The sequence below is a fragment of the Colletes latitarsis genome, chromosome 10 (genome assembly GCF_051014445.1).
Source record: "Colletes latitarsis isolate SP2378_abdomen chromosome 10, iyColLati1, whole genome shotgun sequence".
Taxonomy (NCBI): Eukaryota; Metazoa; Arthropoda; class Insecta; order Hymenoptera; family Colletidae; genus Colletes; species Colletes latitarsis.
In genome coordinates, this window is record NC_135143.1 from 28,325,729 (window position 1) to 28,343,685 (window position 17,957).

The 17,957-nt window shown below is 36.1% G+C and overlaps 3 protein-coding genes across 7 annotated transcripts; 2 read left to right on the forward strand and 1 right to left on the reverse strand.

Moving 5' to 3' along the window:
* Positions 1 to 384: 384 nt before the first annotated feature.
* LOC143346878 (acyl-coenzyme A oxidase 1) lies at positions 385 to 9,681 on the reverse strand. The gene is made up of 11 exons (XM_076775479.1): positions 9,255 to 9,681; positions 4,952 to 5,111; positions 4,715 to 4,883; positions 4,519 to 4,642; positions 4,317 to 4,436; positions 4,101 to 4,216; positions 3,430 to 3,599; positions 3,039 to 3,201; positions 2,619 to 2,962; positions 2,289 to 2,544; positions 385 to 927 (listed from the first exon to the last, which is right to left on the reverse strand). Exons 1-11 carry the CDS (start codon positions 9,382 to 9,384, stop codon positions 667 to 669), a joined length of 2,013 nt encoding a protein of 670 aa, XP_076631594.1. The 5' UTR covers positions 9,385 to 9,681; the 3' UTR covers positions 385 to 666.
* A 389-nt stretch (positions 9,682 to 10,070) lies between these two features.
* On the forward strand, positions 10,071 to 11,830 carry Rpl19 (ribosomal protein L19). Its single transcript, XM_076775519.1, has 4 exons — positions 10,071 to 10,121; positions 10,468 to 10,574; positions 10,655 to 10,818; positions 11,456 to 11,830. The coding sequence occupies exons 1-4, from the start codon at positions 10,117 to 10,119 to the stop codon at positions 11,780 to 11,782; spliced, it is 603 nt and encodes a 200-aa protein (XP_076631634.1). The 5' UTR covers positions 10,071 to 10,116; the 3' UTR covers positions 11,783 to 11,830.
* A 130-nt stretch (positions 11,831 to 11,960) lies between these two features.
* Positions 11,961 to 17,387, forward strand: Eif2bdelta (eukaryotic translation initiation factor 2B subunit delta). Of its 5 annotated transcripts, none has more exons than XM_076775469.1 (8): positions 11,961 to 12,500; positions 13,278 to 13,343; positions 14,633 to 15,062; positions 15,143 to 16,053; positions 16,129 to 16,256; positions 16,359 to 16,536; positions 16,628 to 16,808; positions 16,957 to 17,387. In XM_076775469.1, the coding sequence occupies exons 2-8, from the start codon at positions 13,338 to 13,340 to the stop codon at positions 17,163 to 17,165; spliced, it is 2,043 nt and encodes a 680-aa protein (XP_076631584.1). In that variant the 5' UTR covers positions 11,961 to 12,500; positions 13,278 to 13,337; the 3' UTR covers positions 17,166 to 17,387. The 5 variants fall into 5 exon arrangements, with proteins under 5 accessions (XP_076631584.1, XP_076631583.1, XP_076631585.1 ...); XM_076775468.1 differs by having other exon boundaries at positions 13,278 to 13,339; XM_076775470.1 differs by having other exon boundaries at positions 13,278 to 13,339; positions 15,194 to 16,053.
* Positions 17,388 to 17,957: the final 570 nt, after the last annotated feature.

Below are 17,957 nucleotides of genomic sequence, written 5' to 3' on the forward strand. Positions count from 1 at the left end.
AAATCCTTCGCAACGTTTACAATAATAATATTCCGATTCCTTAAATATTTACAACAATAATACTCTGTAAAGGTCGTAGAAAAATATATATTCGTAATCTCTTTTTCATGATCTGTAAATGTTACTACACTTACTATATATGCTAAATCTTACGATGCTTAAAATTTGATTTTACGCCACGAAAGGCAAGATCGTATACCCGATTGCTGATAGCAAAGAGGGTCCTATTCGACAACGATTGGTGCTTGTTATAGCGAGTCGTTTATTGTTGTTGAACGTTTTCGACCACGTGCATTGTGATCGTCTTCGGAGTAAGAAACTTATTGTAAAATAATTATGTAACTATCAATATATATAATATTTTGTCTTACGTTTTCTAACAACAAATGGCTCGCTACGATCATGCCAAATGTCGTAGATTCGAGTAGGATGTGCCTCGTTCTTAATCATTCTTACTGATTCAGTACCAACGTACGACAGGAGCTTGCGCAGTTACTTAAAAATGCTATATAAAAAAGATTGTCAGGAAGAACTACTGGAGTACTAATAGCGAGGTACGGAGAACAGTAAGCGATATTCGATCAGGTGCCTGTATTTCGTTGAAACCTTTACGAGTATATAGAGTGAAATGTAAATTTAGAAGGAGATCCGTAAAGGTAAATTGCACTACAAATTGCTTTTAAGAAACGGTTTCAGATATTTCTCGAAAGACACGTTCACGCTCTCCTGATTCAGCGGACTCTTCATAGCCTCGGCGAACAGTCGTTCGTAAACGTTGCCGTCGTACGCTCCTAATGCAGAGCTTAGGATCTCGTCGCGAATGTCGAAACCGTCGACGATGCCCACGGCATTTGGACGAATTAACGCTAACAATTCTTCTAGTCGTGCCTGGAGTGCGGGAACATCTTCGTTGCTCAAGGAAGAAAACTGTGAAGAAATGAATTCTCTCACAAATCTTCATTAATTTTTTCATAAACTAGTAAGAAATAATCGGATGACGAAGCGTCTGAAATATTTTCTTGGGACATCCTAATGAAATTGAGAGCGTCCCCATTTTGAAGATACTTACCGCGTATAGAAAGACGTAAATCATGAAAGTTGAAGGAGATAGAAGAAATGAATTTTCTCACAAATCTTCGTTAATTTTTTCATAAACTAGTAAGAAACGACGAAGTGTCTGAAATATTTTCTTGGGACATCCTAATGAAATTGAGAGCGTCCCCATTTTGAAGATACTTACCGCGTATAGAAAGACGTAAATTATGAAAGTTGAAGGAAATAGAAGAAATGAATTCTCTCACAAATCTTCATTAATTTTTTCATAAACTAGTAAGAAACGACGAAGTGTCTGAAATATTTTCTTGGGACATCCTAATGAAATTGAGAGCGTCCCCATTTTGAAGATACTTACCGCGTATAGAAAGACGTAAATCATGAAAGTTAAAGGAGATAGAGATATACAGGGTGTTCAGACAACCATGGGAAAAATTTGAATGGGAGATTCCACAGGCCAAAATAAGACGAAAATCAAGAATACTAATTTGTTGATCGAGGCTTCGTTAAAAAGTTATTAACGTTTAAAGTTCCGCTTGTAGAACCACTGTCGCGCACGATCGCCGTTCTACAAGCGGAACTTTAAAAGTTAATAACTTTTTAACGAAGCCTCGATCAACAAATTAGTATTCTTGATTTTCGTCTTATTTTGGCCTCTAAAATCTCCCATTAAAATTTTTCCCATGGGTGGTCGAACATCCTTGTATAAAGTATGTATACCTTTGTTATGTATATTGTTATAGAGGGTGTTCAGTCACCCGTGGGAAAAATTTTAATTGGAGATTCTAGAGGCCAAAATAAGACGAAAATCAAGAATACCAATTTGTTGATGGAGGCTTTGTTAAAAAGTTATTAACGTTTGAAATTCCGCCCGAAATGAATTTTTTTCTCGAAAATGCGCAAGATTTCGGGGGTATGTCTATTCACCAAAAATTATTGTAATTGACCCCCACAGCTAACAATATTTTTTTCAGAACGATTTGAAATATTTTAATTTTGTCGAAAAATTTGTTTACTTATTCGAATTTTTTTCTCGAAAATGGTTAGGATTTCGAGGGTATGTCTGTTCACCAAAAATTATTATAATTGACCCCTGCAACCAAAAATAATTTTTCCGGAACGATTTGAAATTTTGGTCTCTAGAATCCCCCATTAGAAATTTCCCCAGGTGTGGTCGAACACCCTGTATAAAAGAGCCAGAAATTCTTGACCGGTAATTTATATTTGATACTCACTTGAAGGAAGTCACCGAGTCGCTGCAATACCCAGTATACAGCATATAACTCGCAAAGATGTTGCAAAACCTCGCGCAACTCTTTAGATACTGAAACGAACTCTTTGACGGACTCTACGAATCTCATCACTATGAACGCCCGACAATGGGCCTCCGCGCAGCGGGCTAATTCTATGCTGGTTTCGTTCCACGCGTCTTCCGGCGACACTCCACTGCGTATTCTGCGATCCATGTTCTCCGTCGCCAAGCGAATCTTTCTGTAATAATACAAAATCGCGCGTGTTGCAACGAATAAAATTGCTAGAATTGCAGGATCATCAAATGAAATTACCCAGCAGCAACCGCTTGATGGGACTGGATAATGCATGTCAAATTATTCTTCCACGGGCGCTGCTTAATTCCTTTAACGAGATCTGTGAGGTACCGTATAGTCACTGGCAACGGCTGACCACTGACAGCTTGTTTCCAGGCTTTAACTAAATATCTAGCCGTTTGTAACAGTAAAACGGTATTCTCCCCTTCGTAGGTGCAAACTGCTGTGACTAAACCGTAAGTGGCGGGCAGATTGCTAGCGTCCATGTACCCGTGTCCACCGCAGGCCAACCGTACTTGCTCTACTCCGGTAGCTGCATCCGACGATGCGACCGCTTTCAGGCAACACGACAGAGCATGCAACTGCAACGGTACATTGGATTCGTTAGAAAACGATAATCGAAAAAATAGAATGAACAAAGCAGGTATAATCGAATACCTCGGGTAATCTGTCTAATTCACCCTGATCCAACTCGGCGGTGACGTTATTATACATGTTCCAGATCCAATCCGCAGCCAGTCGAAACGCTAAGCACGCGGACAGATTTGGGAAGATTTTGTATTGTTGCGTTACGTAATTAATAATTTGCGCTTCTGGCTCGCTGAAAGAAATGGTAAGATTAAATGTTATAGATATAAAAAATGAAAGTCAGTTCGAAGGCCCCTGTCTTTATGCATGCATCCATGATTATAGTCGACGATTAAGATGTTAATGAGCGAATGCTGATCAGGATCCATAAAAACGACAGAAACGTGTTTTTTTTTATCGCACATTTGTTCGATATTAAAAGTCGCCCGATATTCCAAAATGTTCTGTTCTAATTACTTACTCTAAATTTATTTGACATTGGCGTCTCACCGCGCTATATCTAGTTGCAATCGTGACTGCTTTCGATAAGTAACTAGCAATGTCGTAAACCAATACTACACGAACGAACATCATTGTGCCGTACGTCAATTTATCGTTTAACGCTCTCACGTATGTTCCATCTTCTTGTACCTGTATATAAAAAAAGATATACATATACAGGGTGTTCTAGAGGACAAAATAAAACGAAAATCAAGAATAGTAATTTGTTGATCGAGGCTTCGTTAAAAAGTTATTAACGTTTAAAGTTCCGCTCGTAGAACCACTGTCGCGCGCCATCGCCGTTCTACGGGCGCAATTTTAAACGTTAATAACTTGTTAACGAAGCCCCAATCGACAAATTGGTATTTGTGATTTTCGTCTTATTTTGGCCTCTAAAATCTCCCATTAAAATTTTTTCCATGGGTGGCCGAACACCCTGTATACAATCATGAACGCCAACATGTTTCATCAATATCTTCATGGCGTATTTACGTTTCGTGTTTATCATTTTGAAAAATAACTTTAAATAAATCTCTAAAATGTTCACCATTAATAGACAAGTGCAAGTACATAAAGAAATTCCGGTTTAACCGATGAACAGTTTGCTTTCTTAGTAGTGTTTCGTGAAAGTGACTATACTTTCTCTTTTACCTGAGAGTTTTTCATCAGCATGTTTTCACGAGGTATTCTGAAACTCTCGAACCCGAGAAAGCCGTTATTAGTCGCGTTCATTCCCAATTTCGTGCCAATTTCACCAATTTTAATGCCTAGAAAACAGGCACAAAACAAATGTAAATTTCTCTGCATTTAATCAACGAACCCAGCCTCTGATATTCACTTGGATAAATAAAAAAATTATTTACGTACCCGGTAAAGGTTCGTGCGTGTCTTCGTCCCTTAATTGCACGATAAAAGGATGAATCCCTCTGCATTCCCCTTTTGTGTATAATTGCGCAACGACCACCGCGTAATTTACAGTCTGGCCCACTGAAGATTAAAATTAAAACGATTACAATGAACTGTAATAATTCTGTGCAATGTACCATATTCAGCGATTGTTTATACTTACAGCCGCCTGGCCACCATTTGTACGACGTTAAAGTAGGACTATTCAATACAAATTCCTTCGTTTTTGGATCATAAGTAGCCGTCGTTTCTAAGCCTCTGATGAACGTCCCGTGACCAAGTTCAGTCTGCAACAAAGAAAACATCAATACTAAATTTAAACGTATTATTCGATGGTTAAAAATATTATTATATTTCACCTGAGCATATGTTCCAATAATATTACCAGACCAAGATCTGGTTATCCAGTATTCTTGCTGTTTCGTCGTTCCTTGTCCCATAATAGCTGGCAGAAACATTGCATAGTGTACCAGAAGTGGGTTTCCATCTTTCAAGATGGCAGATCCAAACATTCCTCCCAAAACATGCCTGGAAAAGAAAGTATTCAAGACATCTCTTGTTTCTGTACAAACGGTTAGTAAAATCAAGGAACTTACGTGAAAACATCCATTCCAGCTTTTCCTGATTCTTGTAACTGTCGCACCTTCTGCAAAACCCTGCATGCTTTTCGCACTGCATCCTCGTACACCTCTTTGTGGCTCTTGTATTTCACTGGCGTTTCGTCCTGTAGCTCAGGGTCGCTCAAAAAAAATTGTTCTGAAAGACATCAGTCGGAACATTAAAAAAAAAATACTAACTCCAGCAGACAGTTAAAATTAAAATGTTTCTATTCTTTTTTTATTCGTCATTTTCCCGAATTACGAAGGTCAAGTCTAGTTAGTAGAAATCATTTGCAATGAAAATGATATTTTGTTAGAAAATGCTATTGTGCATCGCTCGCGAACTAATAAACATTCTTTTGTATTTGACACTCTGTATATTCGGTGACCTTTAAATAGATTCAATGCCCCCCAGTGTACTACTAGTAGTTACGAGAAAACAATTTGAATGCAAAAAAGTAACGCGAGTAGTGGCGTCTGAAAGTTTGTCATCCGTTTGGACAAAATACATCGAAAATAATTATGTATAATGTTTGGACAAAGTACATCGAAAATAAATATGTATAATGTTTGGACAAAATACATCGAAAATAATTATGTATAATGTTTGGACAAAATACATCGAAAATAAATATGTATAATGTTTGGACAAAATACATCGAAAATAAATATGTATAAGCTATACATTGGATAGTTTTTGCTGGCCATGTGTCGGTACAAAAGTATCTATTGAATATTTGTTATATGCAGAACATTAAAATAACATTAATTTTGTACATAATATTTATAAAGCACTGATCTGGGTGTCATTAACCTCTTAAAAAAGTTTACTTTCGGTTTCAATTGCGAAGATCATTGCAGAAATACGTTTGGACAGTGCCCCAGCACCGTCATAGCGCTTTTTCCCATTTCTTGTCCAAAAAATGTCGAATCAATGGCACCGAGAGCATTGTTCGATCAAATTTAATTTTTGTTAAACGTAACAAAGGTCTTCGTCTATTATGATTGTAAATAGCTATACAGGGTGTTCAGACAACCATGGGAAAAATTTTAATGGGGGATTCTAGAGGCCAAAATAAGACAAAAATCAAGAATACCAATTTGTTGATTGGGGCTTCGTTAAAAAGTTATTAACGTTTAAAGTTCCGCTAGTACTGAATTTTTTTCTCGAAAATGCGCAAGATTTCGGGGGTATGTCTAATCACCAAAAATGATTGCAATTGACCACCGCAAACGAAAATAATTTTTCCAGAACGATTTGAAACTTTTTAATTTTTTCTAAAAATTTCACACCTTCTCGAATTTTTTTCTAGAAAATAGGTAGGATTTCGGGGGTATGTCTGTTCACCAAAAATGATTGTAATTGACCCCTGCAAACGAATATAATTTTTCCAGAACGATTTGAAATTTTCTATTTTCGTCGAAAAATTTAGGCGCGTAATGAGATTTTCCGTAAGGAATTTTTTTCTCAAAAGTACGTAGGATTTCGGGGGTATGTGTAATGACCAAAAATGATTGTAATTAACCCCTGTAACTAAATATAATTTTTTTAATATGATTTGAAATTTTTTAATTTCGTCTAAAAATTTCAGTATCTATTCGAATTTTTTTCTCGAAAGTGGATAGGATTTCGGGGGTATGTGTAATGACCAAAAATGATTGTAATTGACCCCTGTAACTAAATGTAATTTTTTTAGTATGATTTGAAATTTTTCAATTTAATTGTTAATAACTTTTTAACGAAGCCTCCATCAACAAATTGGTATTCTTGATTTTCGTCTTATTTTGGCCCCTAGAATCCCCCATTAAAATTTTTCCCACGGGTGGCCGAACAGCCTGTATAAAGGAAACTATTGTCAATTGAGCCTATTGGGCCAATACGCCTGGTACTTTTCAACGCGAAACAGCAATAGGCGTGGCCCACGCTTAATTTGTTGGACAGTGGAATCAGATATGTAAATACATGTACGTCGAGTAAAAACGTGCTTTCAATAACGTAAGAATAACTTAGAAAAATTTACATTGTATTTTATCGTTGTTCATAATCGTTACTGTTATGCAGTGAATTACTGGTAATCTTATCGAAAGATCGCGTGGAATTTTAAGTTTAATCGTGATTATTTATTATCCTTGTCACAAGTAATCTTTGGACTCGTGTTGAGTGAAAGAATCACGTCATCGCCGTGACTCAATAGAAAGTGTGTCTTGATCGTTTGTCTCTTTGTTTAAATTTTACTTCGGGTAATATTATTTTTTTAATGCACGAACTTTGACGAGATAACGTTCTGTTTGGAATCAGATGCATGCCATTCGTGTCGAAGAAACTTCCGTTCGACCTGTTGCGGAAATAGCGCGTCAATAATGCAAACGTAACTCGAGATGCTTATAAATGTCGCATCAATCAGAACCAGGAAGAGAGAGATTAACAGAATTACAAAAAGAATATAGGTGGAAATCGTGATTTGAGTCGTAATAATAACTAGTACATAAATTATTTGCGTCATATAGTTTTTGTAATTGTCATGTACCCTATTTGCGTCTTTATTTACTTGTACGTGGGTAATTATTTGCAATAAATCGTCTTACTCGGAGGTCGACGTTATTTTAAGCAATTCTAATACATTAATATAGAAAAGAAAACATAAACAAATACACAGGTCTGTAATTGATCAAATGCAATCGTATTTTACATGTAAATTAATTAGACGGTATCTCACGATGGTTGATTAGAAATTACTTTAACGGTAATCAAAGTAACTTTTTGTATATCGAAACGATATTTGAACCAACATTTCCATGTAAATAACGCGCATAAAAAATTAATGGGTCAATTACTAAATGCAAATAATAACAGAAATTTTGTGTAATTATTTACAGGAAACGATACACACACAATTAATATCGTCATGTTACGCAGACCGATAAAAAAAAAAAAATGTAGACGGATTCGTAACGTAAAATGCACGTACATACATACGTATATTTGATAAAATTCAAAACAGATCGCATTTACATACATCATGCATATTGTATGAAATTTATCACCAGAAGCATTTATAATTTTTCACTGTTAATGAAATCATTTTATACAGTTACAAGAGCCACGTAAGGTTCGTTGGTGAGTTTGATCGAAGTATCGCCTATTAAATACTACGCCATTTTTATGGATAATATTATTATTATCTTTCCTGAAAATCTCTCTATCGAGCACGTGCACCATAATCTTATCTGGATAAAGAGAATAACGTTACCTCGTAATTCTGAAAAACGACCAAATTATCTATTTCGTACGGAAATAAATTTTAAAATGGCGACTATGAAATACTGCTACGACGACGATCTGACTTTTTGGATCGATGCAATTTTTCCGATACTTGGGCTGTGCAGTACTCCCGGTATAAAGAGTTTAAAAGAAATATCAACATTTATTCGTATATATCGTACAGTTTTTCATTCAAACGCGTCGTAATTTTGTTTGAAAACGATAGCAATCTGACAGCTGTCCCTACTATCGCCAACACGTTCAAATTTGCTCAATAAACCAAACAGACGGCATTCTCGAATATTTTCTATGACGTGTGTCAATATCCATCAGGAACTTACTTCCGCTAAGCACGTTGATTCACACGTTTTTCAAAGTAAATTAATCCCCAGGCAAACGAGTCGTGAACATTGCAATTTTAAGCTCATTTATTACTACTTAGAGTAATGCATCAACGTTATGATTTCGGCATAAATAACAGAGTTTGTTTTCTAAATGAACATTACATCAGGGTTATTACAAATTCAATACTATATGCATTGCATACCATTACACTAAGAATAAGCGATTAAATCTCCGTAATTAATTGGTCGTACAGTTTTACGAACGATATTTATTGCACTTTGTAACCTATGCGTAAGTAATTTCCGAGTTTTACATAATATGCGAGCGATACCGATAGTTCCAACAGAATGAATATCGTTAATGAATCGTGAGAGAATACTACAAATGGGATGTCGTTTCCTAGTTATTCGCAAATACCGAACATTCGTCAACTGCATTGAATGAATTTATAATTGTTAATCATGTTATTCGTGAATAGAACGTGAGTAGTGTTGAATTCCTCGGGACGTTTGCTCGAACTTGCATCGATTGGTAATTTTCGAATGAAATACCCTCGCGACGCTCGGGATCGTTCAATCGATATTTCAGACGAGGGATCATCTCACGACACCGCCAGCAAACATCCAAGTACACCGTAAAGCGAGTTCCTGTTAGAAGGGAATCGCAGAATTTTCTGTTAACCGTTTCAAGTACCTCGGTCGCGACGTTGCTGCGTCTTCTCCGGGCTGCCATCCAGTAAATGAGTTAATTCCATGGGGCTGAACGTACATCTCTCCCGTTCGCGCTGCAGGTCCTTGTTTACGGTCATTTTATCTCGTTGCATCGTCGACGAAGAACTGTTACGCACTGGCCACACGGAAAAGTATCACACAATGCTACGCATCTGCCTACACCAGTCACTAATAAATCGACCGCGAGCGTCTGTAACACTGCCGTACGTCACTTTTTTCTGATCGATACTACGCTATCAGAGCAGATGAAGCGTGCAGATAGACCTACCGAGCAATGGGGATCTTTGCCCGAGTTTCGAGCCTGCAGAATTTACACACCATTTCCTCCTGTCACTTCCAACGTTACCGATGCGATAGTGACACGTTGTATCGACACAGATACCGTAAACGAAGTATGCGACGTTCTATAACCCGTTTTCGTCAATTGCAACCGTGTGCTTGGCGGGAAATTCTAACCTCGTACAGCGATTTTCGATCTCTTTTGTTTCGCGCTGAGAAACATGCTAAGTACACTATATTTTTGGTATCAGTCGTTGACAAATGTATATTTTTGACTGATTTGGGAAAAGAATATAATGTTGTACCGCCTTTTGTTTAGAACTTGTTTGAAAATTTACCTTCGTCTACTAGCAATTATAAATACAGCAACGCTACAATGAAACGAAATTATTTTCGAATTAAATCAGTAATTAGAATTTAATCGTGCTGATAGTATTGTTGAAATAATCACCTATCTTCGTTACTTCCGTTAAGTATCGATAAACAGGAAATGTAGCTTCCACCATCTTGTTCTTCTTTACCAAGGAGGACTTGTGGACTCCGTCATGAGGTACGGACCGTCTGAAGATTTTCTGTTATATTTTGACAGTATTATTTCGAACTTAACTTACGCCACTTACGCTATCGAGCAAAATATTTTTATTGCTATAAACATGGATTGTTTAATCAGAAATACAGTATTTTTCAATCTTTGTGTTGATAAGTTGTTGTCGGCTGACCACATGGTTTTGTATTCGTGTCCACGATCTTTCCGTGTATTATTTAGCGCTTGATGGATCGTAGTTAAATTTCAGTGTATACGTCGAACAAATTATACATAAATAATATTTCAAAACGATAGAGAACATCTCGTACTAATAAGTATATTTCCATAACATAACCTCACTTTGTTACAGTTCTTTAAAGTTACAAAAGAGGCTGGCCGCCTCTGTTATGCGATGTGGCCGAAAAAAGGTCTGGTTGGATCCAAACGAAATCAATGAAATCGCGAATACGAATTCCAGTAAGTTTTCAGGTTAAGAAATGTACTTTCGGTATCTGTTTTGTTTTCCTCTAGTGTGTACAAGTCTGCTTTTCTTTAAGGACAAAGTATTAGGAAGTTAATCAAGGATGGTCTTATCATTAAGAAACCTGTAGCTGTCCACTCCAGGGCACGTGTCCGTAAAAACACTGAAGCTAGACGTAAGGGACGTCATTGTGGTTTTGGTAAAAGGAAAGGTACAGCCAATGCTCGTACCCCACAAAAGGTAAATCAAAGTTTTCAAAGTATTCAAAATAGTTTCTTTTTATCATGGATAAAACGTTTTGTTGGATGACCAACACGACCGGACAAACATTACTTATCCTGAACCTCGTATTCTTCCTGAGTCACACTCTCATGCAATACCGAAAAGCAGACCAGAAAGAGTTTAGTATTCGGTCGACCTACCATCTGTACGAGTTCTCTTCTTTTTTTATTCTTCCTTCGATCTGACCAATTAAAATTGGCGCCATTCCTCAGTGAGACGATCAGTGATTGTCCAAAAACGCAGCTGAGCTGAAAGTCGTCGAAGTATCCCGCTTCTGACACCAAATTTGTGTTGGATTCCAATAAAATTGACAACACTTTATTTAAGAGAACTCAGAGATGTTAGATCGACCGAATACTAAACTCTTTCTGATCTGTTTTTCAGTATTGCAGGCGTTTATATGCTATTGCTGGAAATAGGTAGAGGTAGGAACGATGGTCAAGGGAGTTCAGGATAAGTAAGGATTAGAAATCGTGAGTAGGATGTTTGGATGAGTAATAATGTTTTCGATGCGACGGAGTGGTGTTTGTCTGGTCGTGTTGGTCATCCAAATTTAGATGGGGTGAATATTTTCAAAACCTTGTATTAATCCTAGGATCTATGGATTCAAAGAATGAGAGTTCTTCGTCGACTCTTAAAAAAGTACCGCGAAACAAAAAAAATCGACAGACACTTGTACCATTCTCTGTACATGAAAGCTAAGGGTAACGTGTTCAAAAACAAGAGAGTTTTGATGGAGTTTATTCACAAAAAGAAGGCTGAGAAAGCCAGAGCGGAGATGCTTTCGGACCAAGCCGAGGCGCGCCGTACTAAAGTTAGGGAGGCGCGTAAACGTAGAGCAGAACGTATCGCTATGAAGAAACAAGAATTATTGCAATCTTACCAGCGCGAGGACGAAGCAGCAGCAGCGCAGAAAAAGTGATTTAACAGCCGTACGAATTATTGTATAAATAAAACATAAAAAAAGAAACTTGTCTTCATTATAATATTGCTTAACATTAGACACGCACGAAATATGGAAGATTTTGTATTTTATTTGTTTAAAAACCATTAATAATCTCGTAAAAATGGAATAATTGACGAAAACTTATCGTAATTTATCGTTAGAGGAAACTTTTTTTGATTTATTTACTGTTTGCTTCGAATACATGCACATGTTTTCATTTTTCATTATTATTGCTACCATCGTGAAGGATTTTGAAGTAATCAACGTTTACGATGGAACAATTGAGTTTCAATGCAATCGTACAGAAATCTCATCTCTCGACATTGAAATTTATTTGTGAACAAAGTTAACGTATTCTTTTTTTAAATGGACTTGCACGAAAGTAAATTGAAGTTTACTTTCTATAGTAATCTTTTACGAAGTACTCAAATATTGCGTACAAGATTGGGATTTACTTTAATAATTTTTGCATTTGAGTCTTTCGTATATAATAAAATCTGTAAATTGTAATTGAATCAAATCGTTCGTTTCCAAAATTAATTTACAATTGTACTCGATCGTGCCCGTAGATGGAAGCATCGTTACCGTCAAGAATGTCGAGAAAACATGGTAGATACTTAAAAACTGAATAAAAGTGAACGAATATTATTCTTTCTCAACGCACAGTGTTAGTGAATTTATTACAGAATTAAAGGTACTTGTCCCGCATATATGGAGTACTTCGCACGAAAAAAAGCTGTATTACGGTTTTCGTTAAACATAAGGTGGTCAGAGTAGGTTAGAAAATAGAAATTGAAAGTATACGACATTTACAAATCAAGTTAAAATATTCAAACATAAACATTGTATCGTTTAAAAGAAAATCGTTCGTTATATCTTGTAAATATTCCTATCCATATGGAATGACTTCTATACATTGACAATAAATTTGATTTGATAATAAACAATGTTTTTAGCGTATTACCGTTAAACTTTGAATTGTACGATGCTATGTAACATTTATTTATCTTTTAAAGTGGCTCAGCGTATACAATTAAATTTCTCTATTGTACGGTCAGCGACGTTTCCACCAATTATGCCTGTGGTAGATATACACTGTTAGGATCATAAAAATAATCATTTCTTCAACATTTACAATATATCAACAATTGCATCATCATCAGTCACGATTGCATAAAAGCCTATAACAGTGGAACAGTCTGAAATTTTCCTCTGTATCATTGTCAATTTGAAAAAAGTTTTTACAGAGAATTGTAGCTAATACGAAATTTAAGAAAAGTACCATATACGTTTATGATACTCTATGAAATCGTTAAAATTTATATAGAAAGCTTTAGATCGCGTACTGGTACATTTAGATGTTGTTAAGAAGATGTTTGTGTAGTAGTAGCGTAAATAAGTAGTTTATTACACGCATTGTTGCAACTAAGAAAGAGTATTTGAATTACTAAAGTTGCATTGGTGTTCCCAGCTGGATGCTACGTATGTCCCCGACTGAAAACTGATACAGTGATGATGGACCAGGAGGAACATGTCCGTAAATATTTGTACATTTCAAATTAATACCAGAATTTTTTATTCTGTTCCTTTCCTCTTGTAAGATTATTTACCTTATTACTTAATACTTCTTTAAAGTTAATCAAACTTTTTTTTTCTTTTCACATATATGTATATATTATTTTTCACTGCATGTAATACGATCAGTTAAGAATTAATTACAAAATGGTTCATTTCGCAAACATTGCATCGCTAATCTCCAGCTGGAACATTATCTTTAATTTGTCCCTTATGTTTTAACCCTTTGAATGCAGTAAATACACATGTATGTATATATTTAGCAAAGATTGTTGCTGCTGCCTACAAATATACGTATATTTTTTATAATAAATTATACAGGGTGTTTGGCCACACCTAGGAATAATTTTAATGGGGGATTCCAGAGGCCAAAATAAGACGAAAGTCAAGAATACCAATTTGTTGATAGAAGCTTCGTTAAAAAGTTATTGACAATTAAATTCAAAAATTTCAAATCTGGAAAAATTATTTTCGGTTGCTGGAGTCAATTACAATCATTTTTGGTGAATAGACATACCCTCGAAATCCTGCTCATTTTTGAGAAAAAAATTCGAATAGGTGGACAAATTTTTCGACAAAATTAAAAAATTTCAAATCAAACTAAAAAAATTATATTTAGTTAAAGGGGTCAATTACAAGCATTTTTGGTCATTAGACATACCCTAAAAATCCTACCCACTTTCGAGAAAAAAATTCGAGAAGGTGTGAGATTTTTCGACGAAAAAAAAAATTTCAAATAGTTCTGGAAAAATTATTTTCGGTTGCGGGGGGCAATTACAATCATTTTTGGTGAACAGACATACCCTCAAAATCCTAACCATTTTCGAGAAAAAAATTCAGAACTGGCGGAACTTTAAACGTTAACAACTTGTTAACGAAGCCTCCATTAACAAATTAGTATTCTTGATTTTCGTCTTATTTTGACCTCTAGAGTCTCCCATTCGCATTCAAAGGGTTGATATATTTTATGCTTGGCATTTTTTCTATCTATTGTTTAAAGAGATGATAATTTAATAATTCAATGCAGGTTCAATTATTTCATGTAAACATCTTTGTACATTTAAAATATATTTTAAAATAGTGTAAGAGAAATAAAAAAACAACAGGCTTTTATATTTGCAATGCGTACACAATGGTTTTATACTTCGTAGTCGTTTTTTTAATACTTTTGTAAATTACGACACTTTACAGTTACGTATATTAGAAGACAATTTTAACCCAGTTTACTAAAGCATAATAATTTTGTTTTAGTTAACGGACAAAAATCAACAAAAATTCTTCACACGTTCTACGGCAAGGCATCTTCGTCGTAAGCGTTTGCACGATGCTCGTAAAGCTGAGAGACAACAAGTTTGTTCGTTTCATGGTATGAACGTGAAGCCTAATCAAGAATTGATTATTGAGAAAGATACCGATCAATCTTCCAAAATAAATCTGAAAAATTTCGTACAAGAAAATACCGAAGTATTCCTCGATAATACCGAATCGCAAGTTCGAAGTTCTGTTTCTGTTAAAAAAAAAGATACGATTACCAATTCTGTTAAGGAACATTCAGAAACTGATATCGCAATTACACAGAATTGTTTGCCCAATAAGAACACTTTTCAAGAATGTGTGACTACCAAAGCGGAAGAATCTTCTGTGCAAAATATCGATAGACTATCAAATCCTTTTTCGTTAGGTATGTATTTAAAAAATATTGTTGTTCATAGTTGTATCTTAGTTTTCGAATTTATATAAATTCATTACTGGTTTCCGTAGAGAACGCGGAAGTTGGTAAATCAGGAATTGCACCGTCGTTAAAATATTCAGCGCCGACTAAAATGGCTGACAATAAAATAAATGTTCCCGAAAAATCGAGGGAAATGATAAAAGCCGAACGCGAAGCGAAGAAGGCTGCTAAGGCACTTGCTAAATTAAAAGGCAAAACCTCCGAAGCGCAGACTAAAAACGCTACGAACAAGAAATCCACAGAGCCCGATATTACTCAGAATAGCGAGACAGCAGGAAGAACAGTCGTTGGAAACGTTCAGGACCAACGGAAAACTGCAGTAACGAATAAAGTCACGGATACGCGTATAAATAACGAACCATCGGAAACGAACAACGGAGGGAAAAGTAAAGCGGAATTGCGAGCCGAAAGGAGAGCAAAACAGGAGACGCAGAGAGCAGCGAAGCAGCAGCACTTGTTGGAGAAGAATAAAGTCAATAGCAAAGAAACTGATAATAATACACGCGTAACGGAAGTCGCAGCCGAGGTGGAGGATGCAAAGAAAATTGTTACTCCGAAAAAGACTGTTCAGAAAGATAATATTCACGAAATAAATCTCTTCAAACATTTGTATCACGAAAGAGAGAAAGCCATCGTCGATGTTCCCCCTATTAATTCAAAGATACATCCAGAGATAATAAGATTAGGCGCGCAGTACGCGAGAAAAGTGATCGTTGGCAGCAACGCGAGATGCGTTGCGCTTTTAGTTGCTGTCAAGAAGCTCATTCAAGATTTTGAACGCCCATCGCAGGCTGATTTCATTAGGGGTCTCGAAGCAAATTTACAGCAGTCCATTGCATACTTGCATCACTGCAGACCGTTAGCCGTTTCGATGCAGAACGCGTTGAGGCATTTGAAGCGACAAATGACACAGTTGCCCTCTGCGCTGACCGACGTCGATGTAAGTAACGCTTTTAAACTAGAGCTCACGGGTGAGGATACATTTTTACACGTATTTTTACGTTCCATGTTCCAGGCAAAGAGTAAATTAAGTAGTGCAATCGATACTTACATTCTTGAACAAATAGAACTTGCCGATAAGGCAATATCGATAACTATTCAGACAAAAATATCCAACGGAGACGTTATTCTGACATATGGCTAGTAAGTGTCCATGCATCCTTGATAAACATGACCACGCAGAGGGACGAAAACCGTGTTTTCGTACATATCACGAATTTGCAACAAAATTGATATTGCTTTTAGTTCGTCTTTGATTCATAAAATCCTATTAGATGCACACATAGCTGATAAACAGTTCCGTGTTATCGTCGTCGACGGGAGGCCATGGTTAGAGGGAAAGGAACAACTTAGGCGTTTAACTAAGCACGGTATCGAATGCTCCTATATTTTGATCAATGCTTTGAGTTACGTAATGCCGGAAGTAAGTATCGAAATGGCAGTTCGCTTTATTCCGATTGGACGATTCGCTTAATAATTGCGCAGCGATTAATTTGTTCATAATTGTTGAACAGGTAAGTAAAGTTTTCCTTGGTGCTCATGCGATATTGGCGAACGGCGCAGTGATGTCGAGAGTAGGCACTGCTCAAGTTGCCCTAATGGCGAAAGCCTTCAATATTCCGGTTTTAGTAGCCTGCGAGACCCACAAATCTTGCGAACGTGTACAAACAGATTCTATCGTTTATAATGAATTAGGTGAGCAGAACGAACTCGTGTCATCTATTATAGTGGTTCTTAACCTGAGATCAAGTTCATCTTTCCAATGGAAAAAGAAAAGGTTTAGAACCACTGCTCCGTTACTTATCGTTAATTTACCGCATTAAATTTTATTCAATACTTTTAGGCGATGCGAATGAGCTTGCCCAAGGTCACGGACCAAACGCGAAAAAATCTTTGATCGTCAATTGGAAGACTAGGAAGTCGTTGAATCTTTTAAATATTACTTACGACGTTACACCGGCTGATTTAGTGACGGCTGTCGTTACGGAATTAGCGATCTTGCCGTGCACTAGCGTTCCTGTGATTTTACGAATTAAACCATCTGAGATTTAAATCTTACCATACTGAAACGTATTCCATATGTTGTAACATTAAAAAGCGAATAAAATTTGCCGTGATAAACGTATTCCCTGAAGTTTTGAAATTGTACTTCAAAACCGTGGAGATGTGTATCGTGTTTTTTCCTTTTATTTATGTCTAAAGAAATCGATACATGTATTACTATTATTATTATATATTACGTTACGTATTTCGAAATAAACTCTTGAAAACTAAACCGTACATGCTTGTAATATTTTCAGGTTTTACAACTCGTAAAAATAATTTTTACGTACATTCCACAGTTTTTACGAGCGTAAGTAGAGTTTACGAGTTTAGCGAAAATATTTTTTCAAGGGTATCATTATCGCCAATCTAAAACTTCATAACTATTATATTACGATTTTTGTAATATGAATTTTCAACATTGTTGTTATACAGGGTGTTCGGTTACCCCTGGGAAATATTTTAATGGGGGATTCTAGAGGCCAAAATAAGACGAAAATCAAGAATGCCAATTTGTTGATTGGGGCCCCGTTAAAAAGTTATTAACGTTTAAATTTCCGCTCGTACTGAATTTTTTTCTCGAAAATACGCAAGATTTCGGGGGTATGTCTATTTACCAAAAATGATTGCAATTGACCCACGCAACCAAAAATGATTTTTCCAAAACGATTTGAAATTTTTTAATTTTGTCGAAAAATTTGTCCACCTATTCGAATTTTTTTCTCGACAATGGTTAGGATTTCGAGTGTATGTCTATTCACCAAAAATGATTGCAATTGACCCACGCAACCAAAAATGATT

Bases quoted from the DNA above. Each gene is read 5' to 3' on its own strand.
- LOC143346878 (XM_076775479.1), bottom strand. From the start codon at position 9,384: ATGCAACGAGATAAAATGACCGTAAACAAGGACCTGCAGCGCGAACGG. The intron at 4,884-4,951 runs GTAAGTTCCTTG...TTTCTTTTCCAG, and splicing joins GCTGGAATGGATGTTTTCAC to GCATGTTTTGGGAGGAATGT. The intron at 2,545-2,618 runs GTAATTTCATTT...GTATTATTACAG, and splicing joins CATCAAGCGGTTGCTGCTGG to AAAGATTCGCTTGGCGACGG.
- Rpl19 (XM_076775519.1), top strand. The intron at 10,575-10,654 runs GTAAGTTTTCAG...CTTTTCTTTAAG, and splicing joins AATCGCGAATACGAATTCCA to GACAAAGTATTAGGAAGTTA. The intron at 10,819-11,455 runs GTAAATCAAAGT...TATTAATCCTAG, and splicing joins ATGCTCGTACCCCACAAAAG to GATCTATGGATTCAAAGAAT.
- Eif2bdelta (XM_076775468.1), top strand. From the start codon at position 13,319: ATGATGGACCAGGAGGAACAT. The intron at 16,537-16,627 runs GTAAGTATCGAA...ATTGTTGAACAG, and splicing joins TGAGTTACGTAATGCCGGAA to GTAAGTAAAGTTTTCCTTGG. The intron at 16,809-16,956 runs GTGAGCAGAACG...CAATACTTTTAG, and splicing joins TATCGTTTATAATGAATTAG to GCGATGCGAATGAGCTTGCC.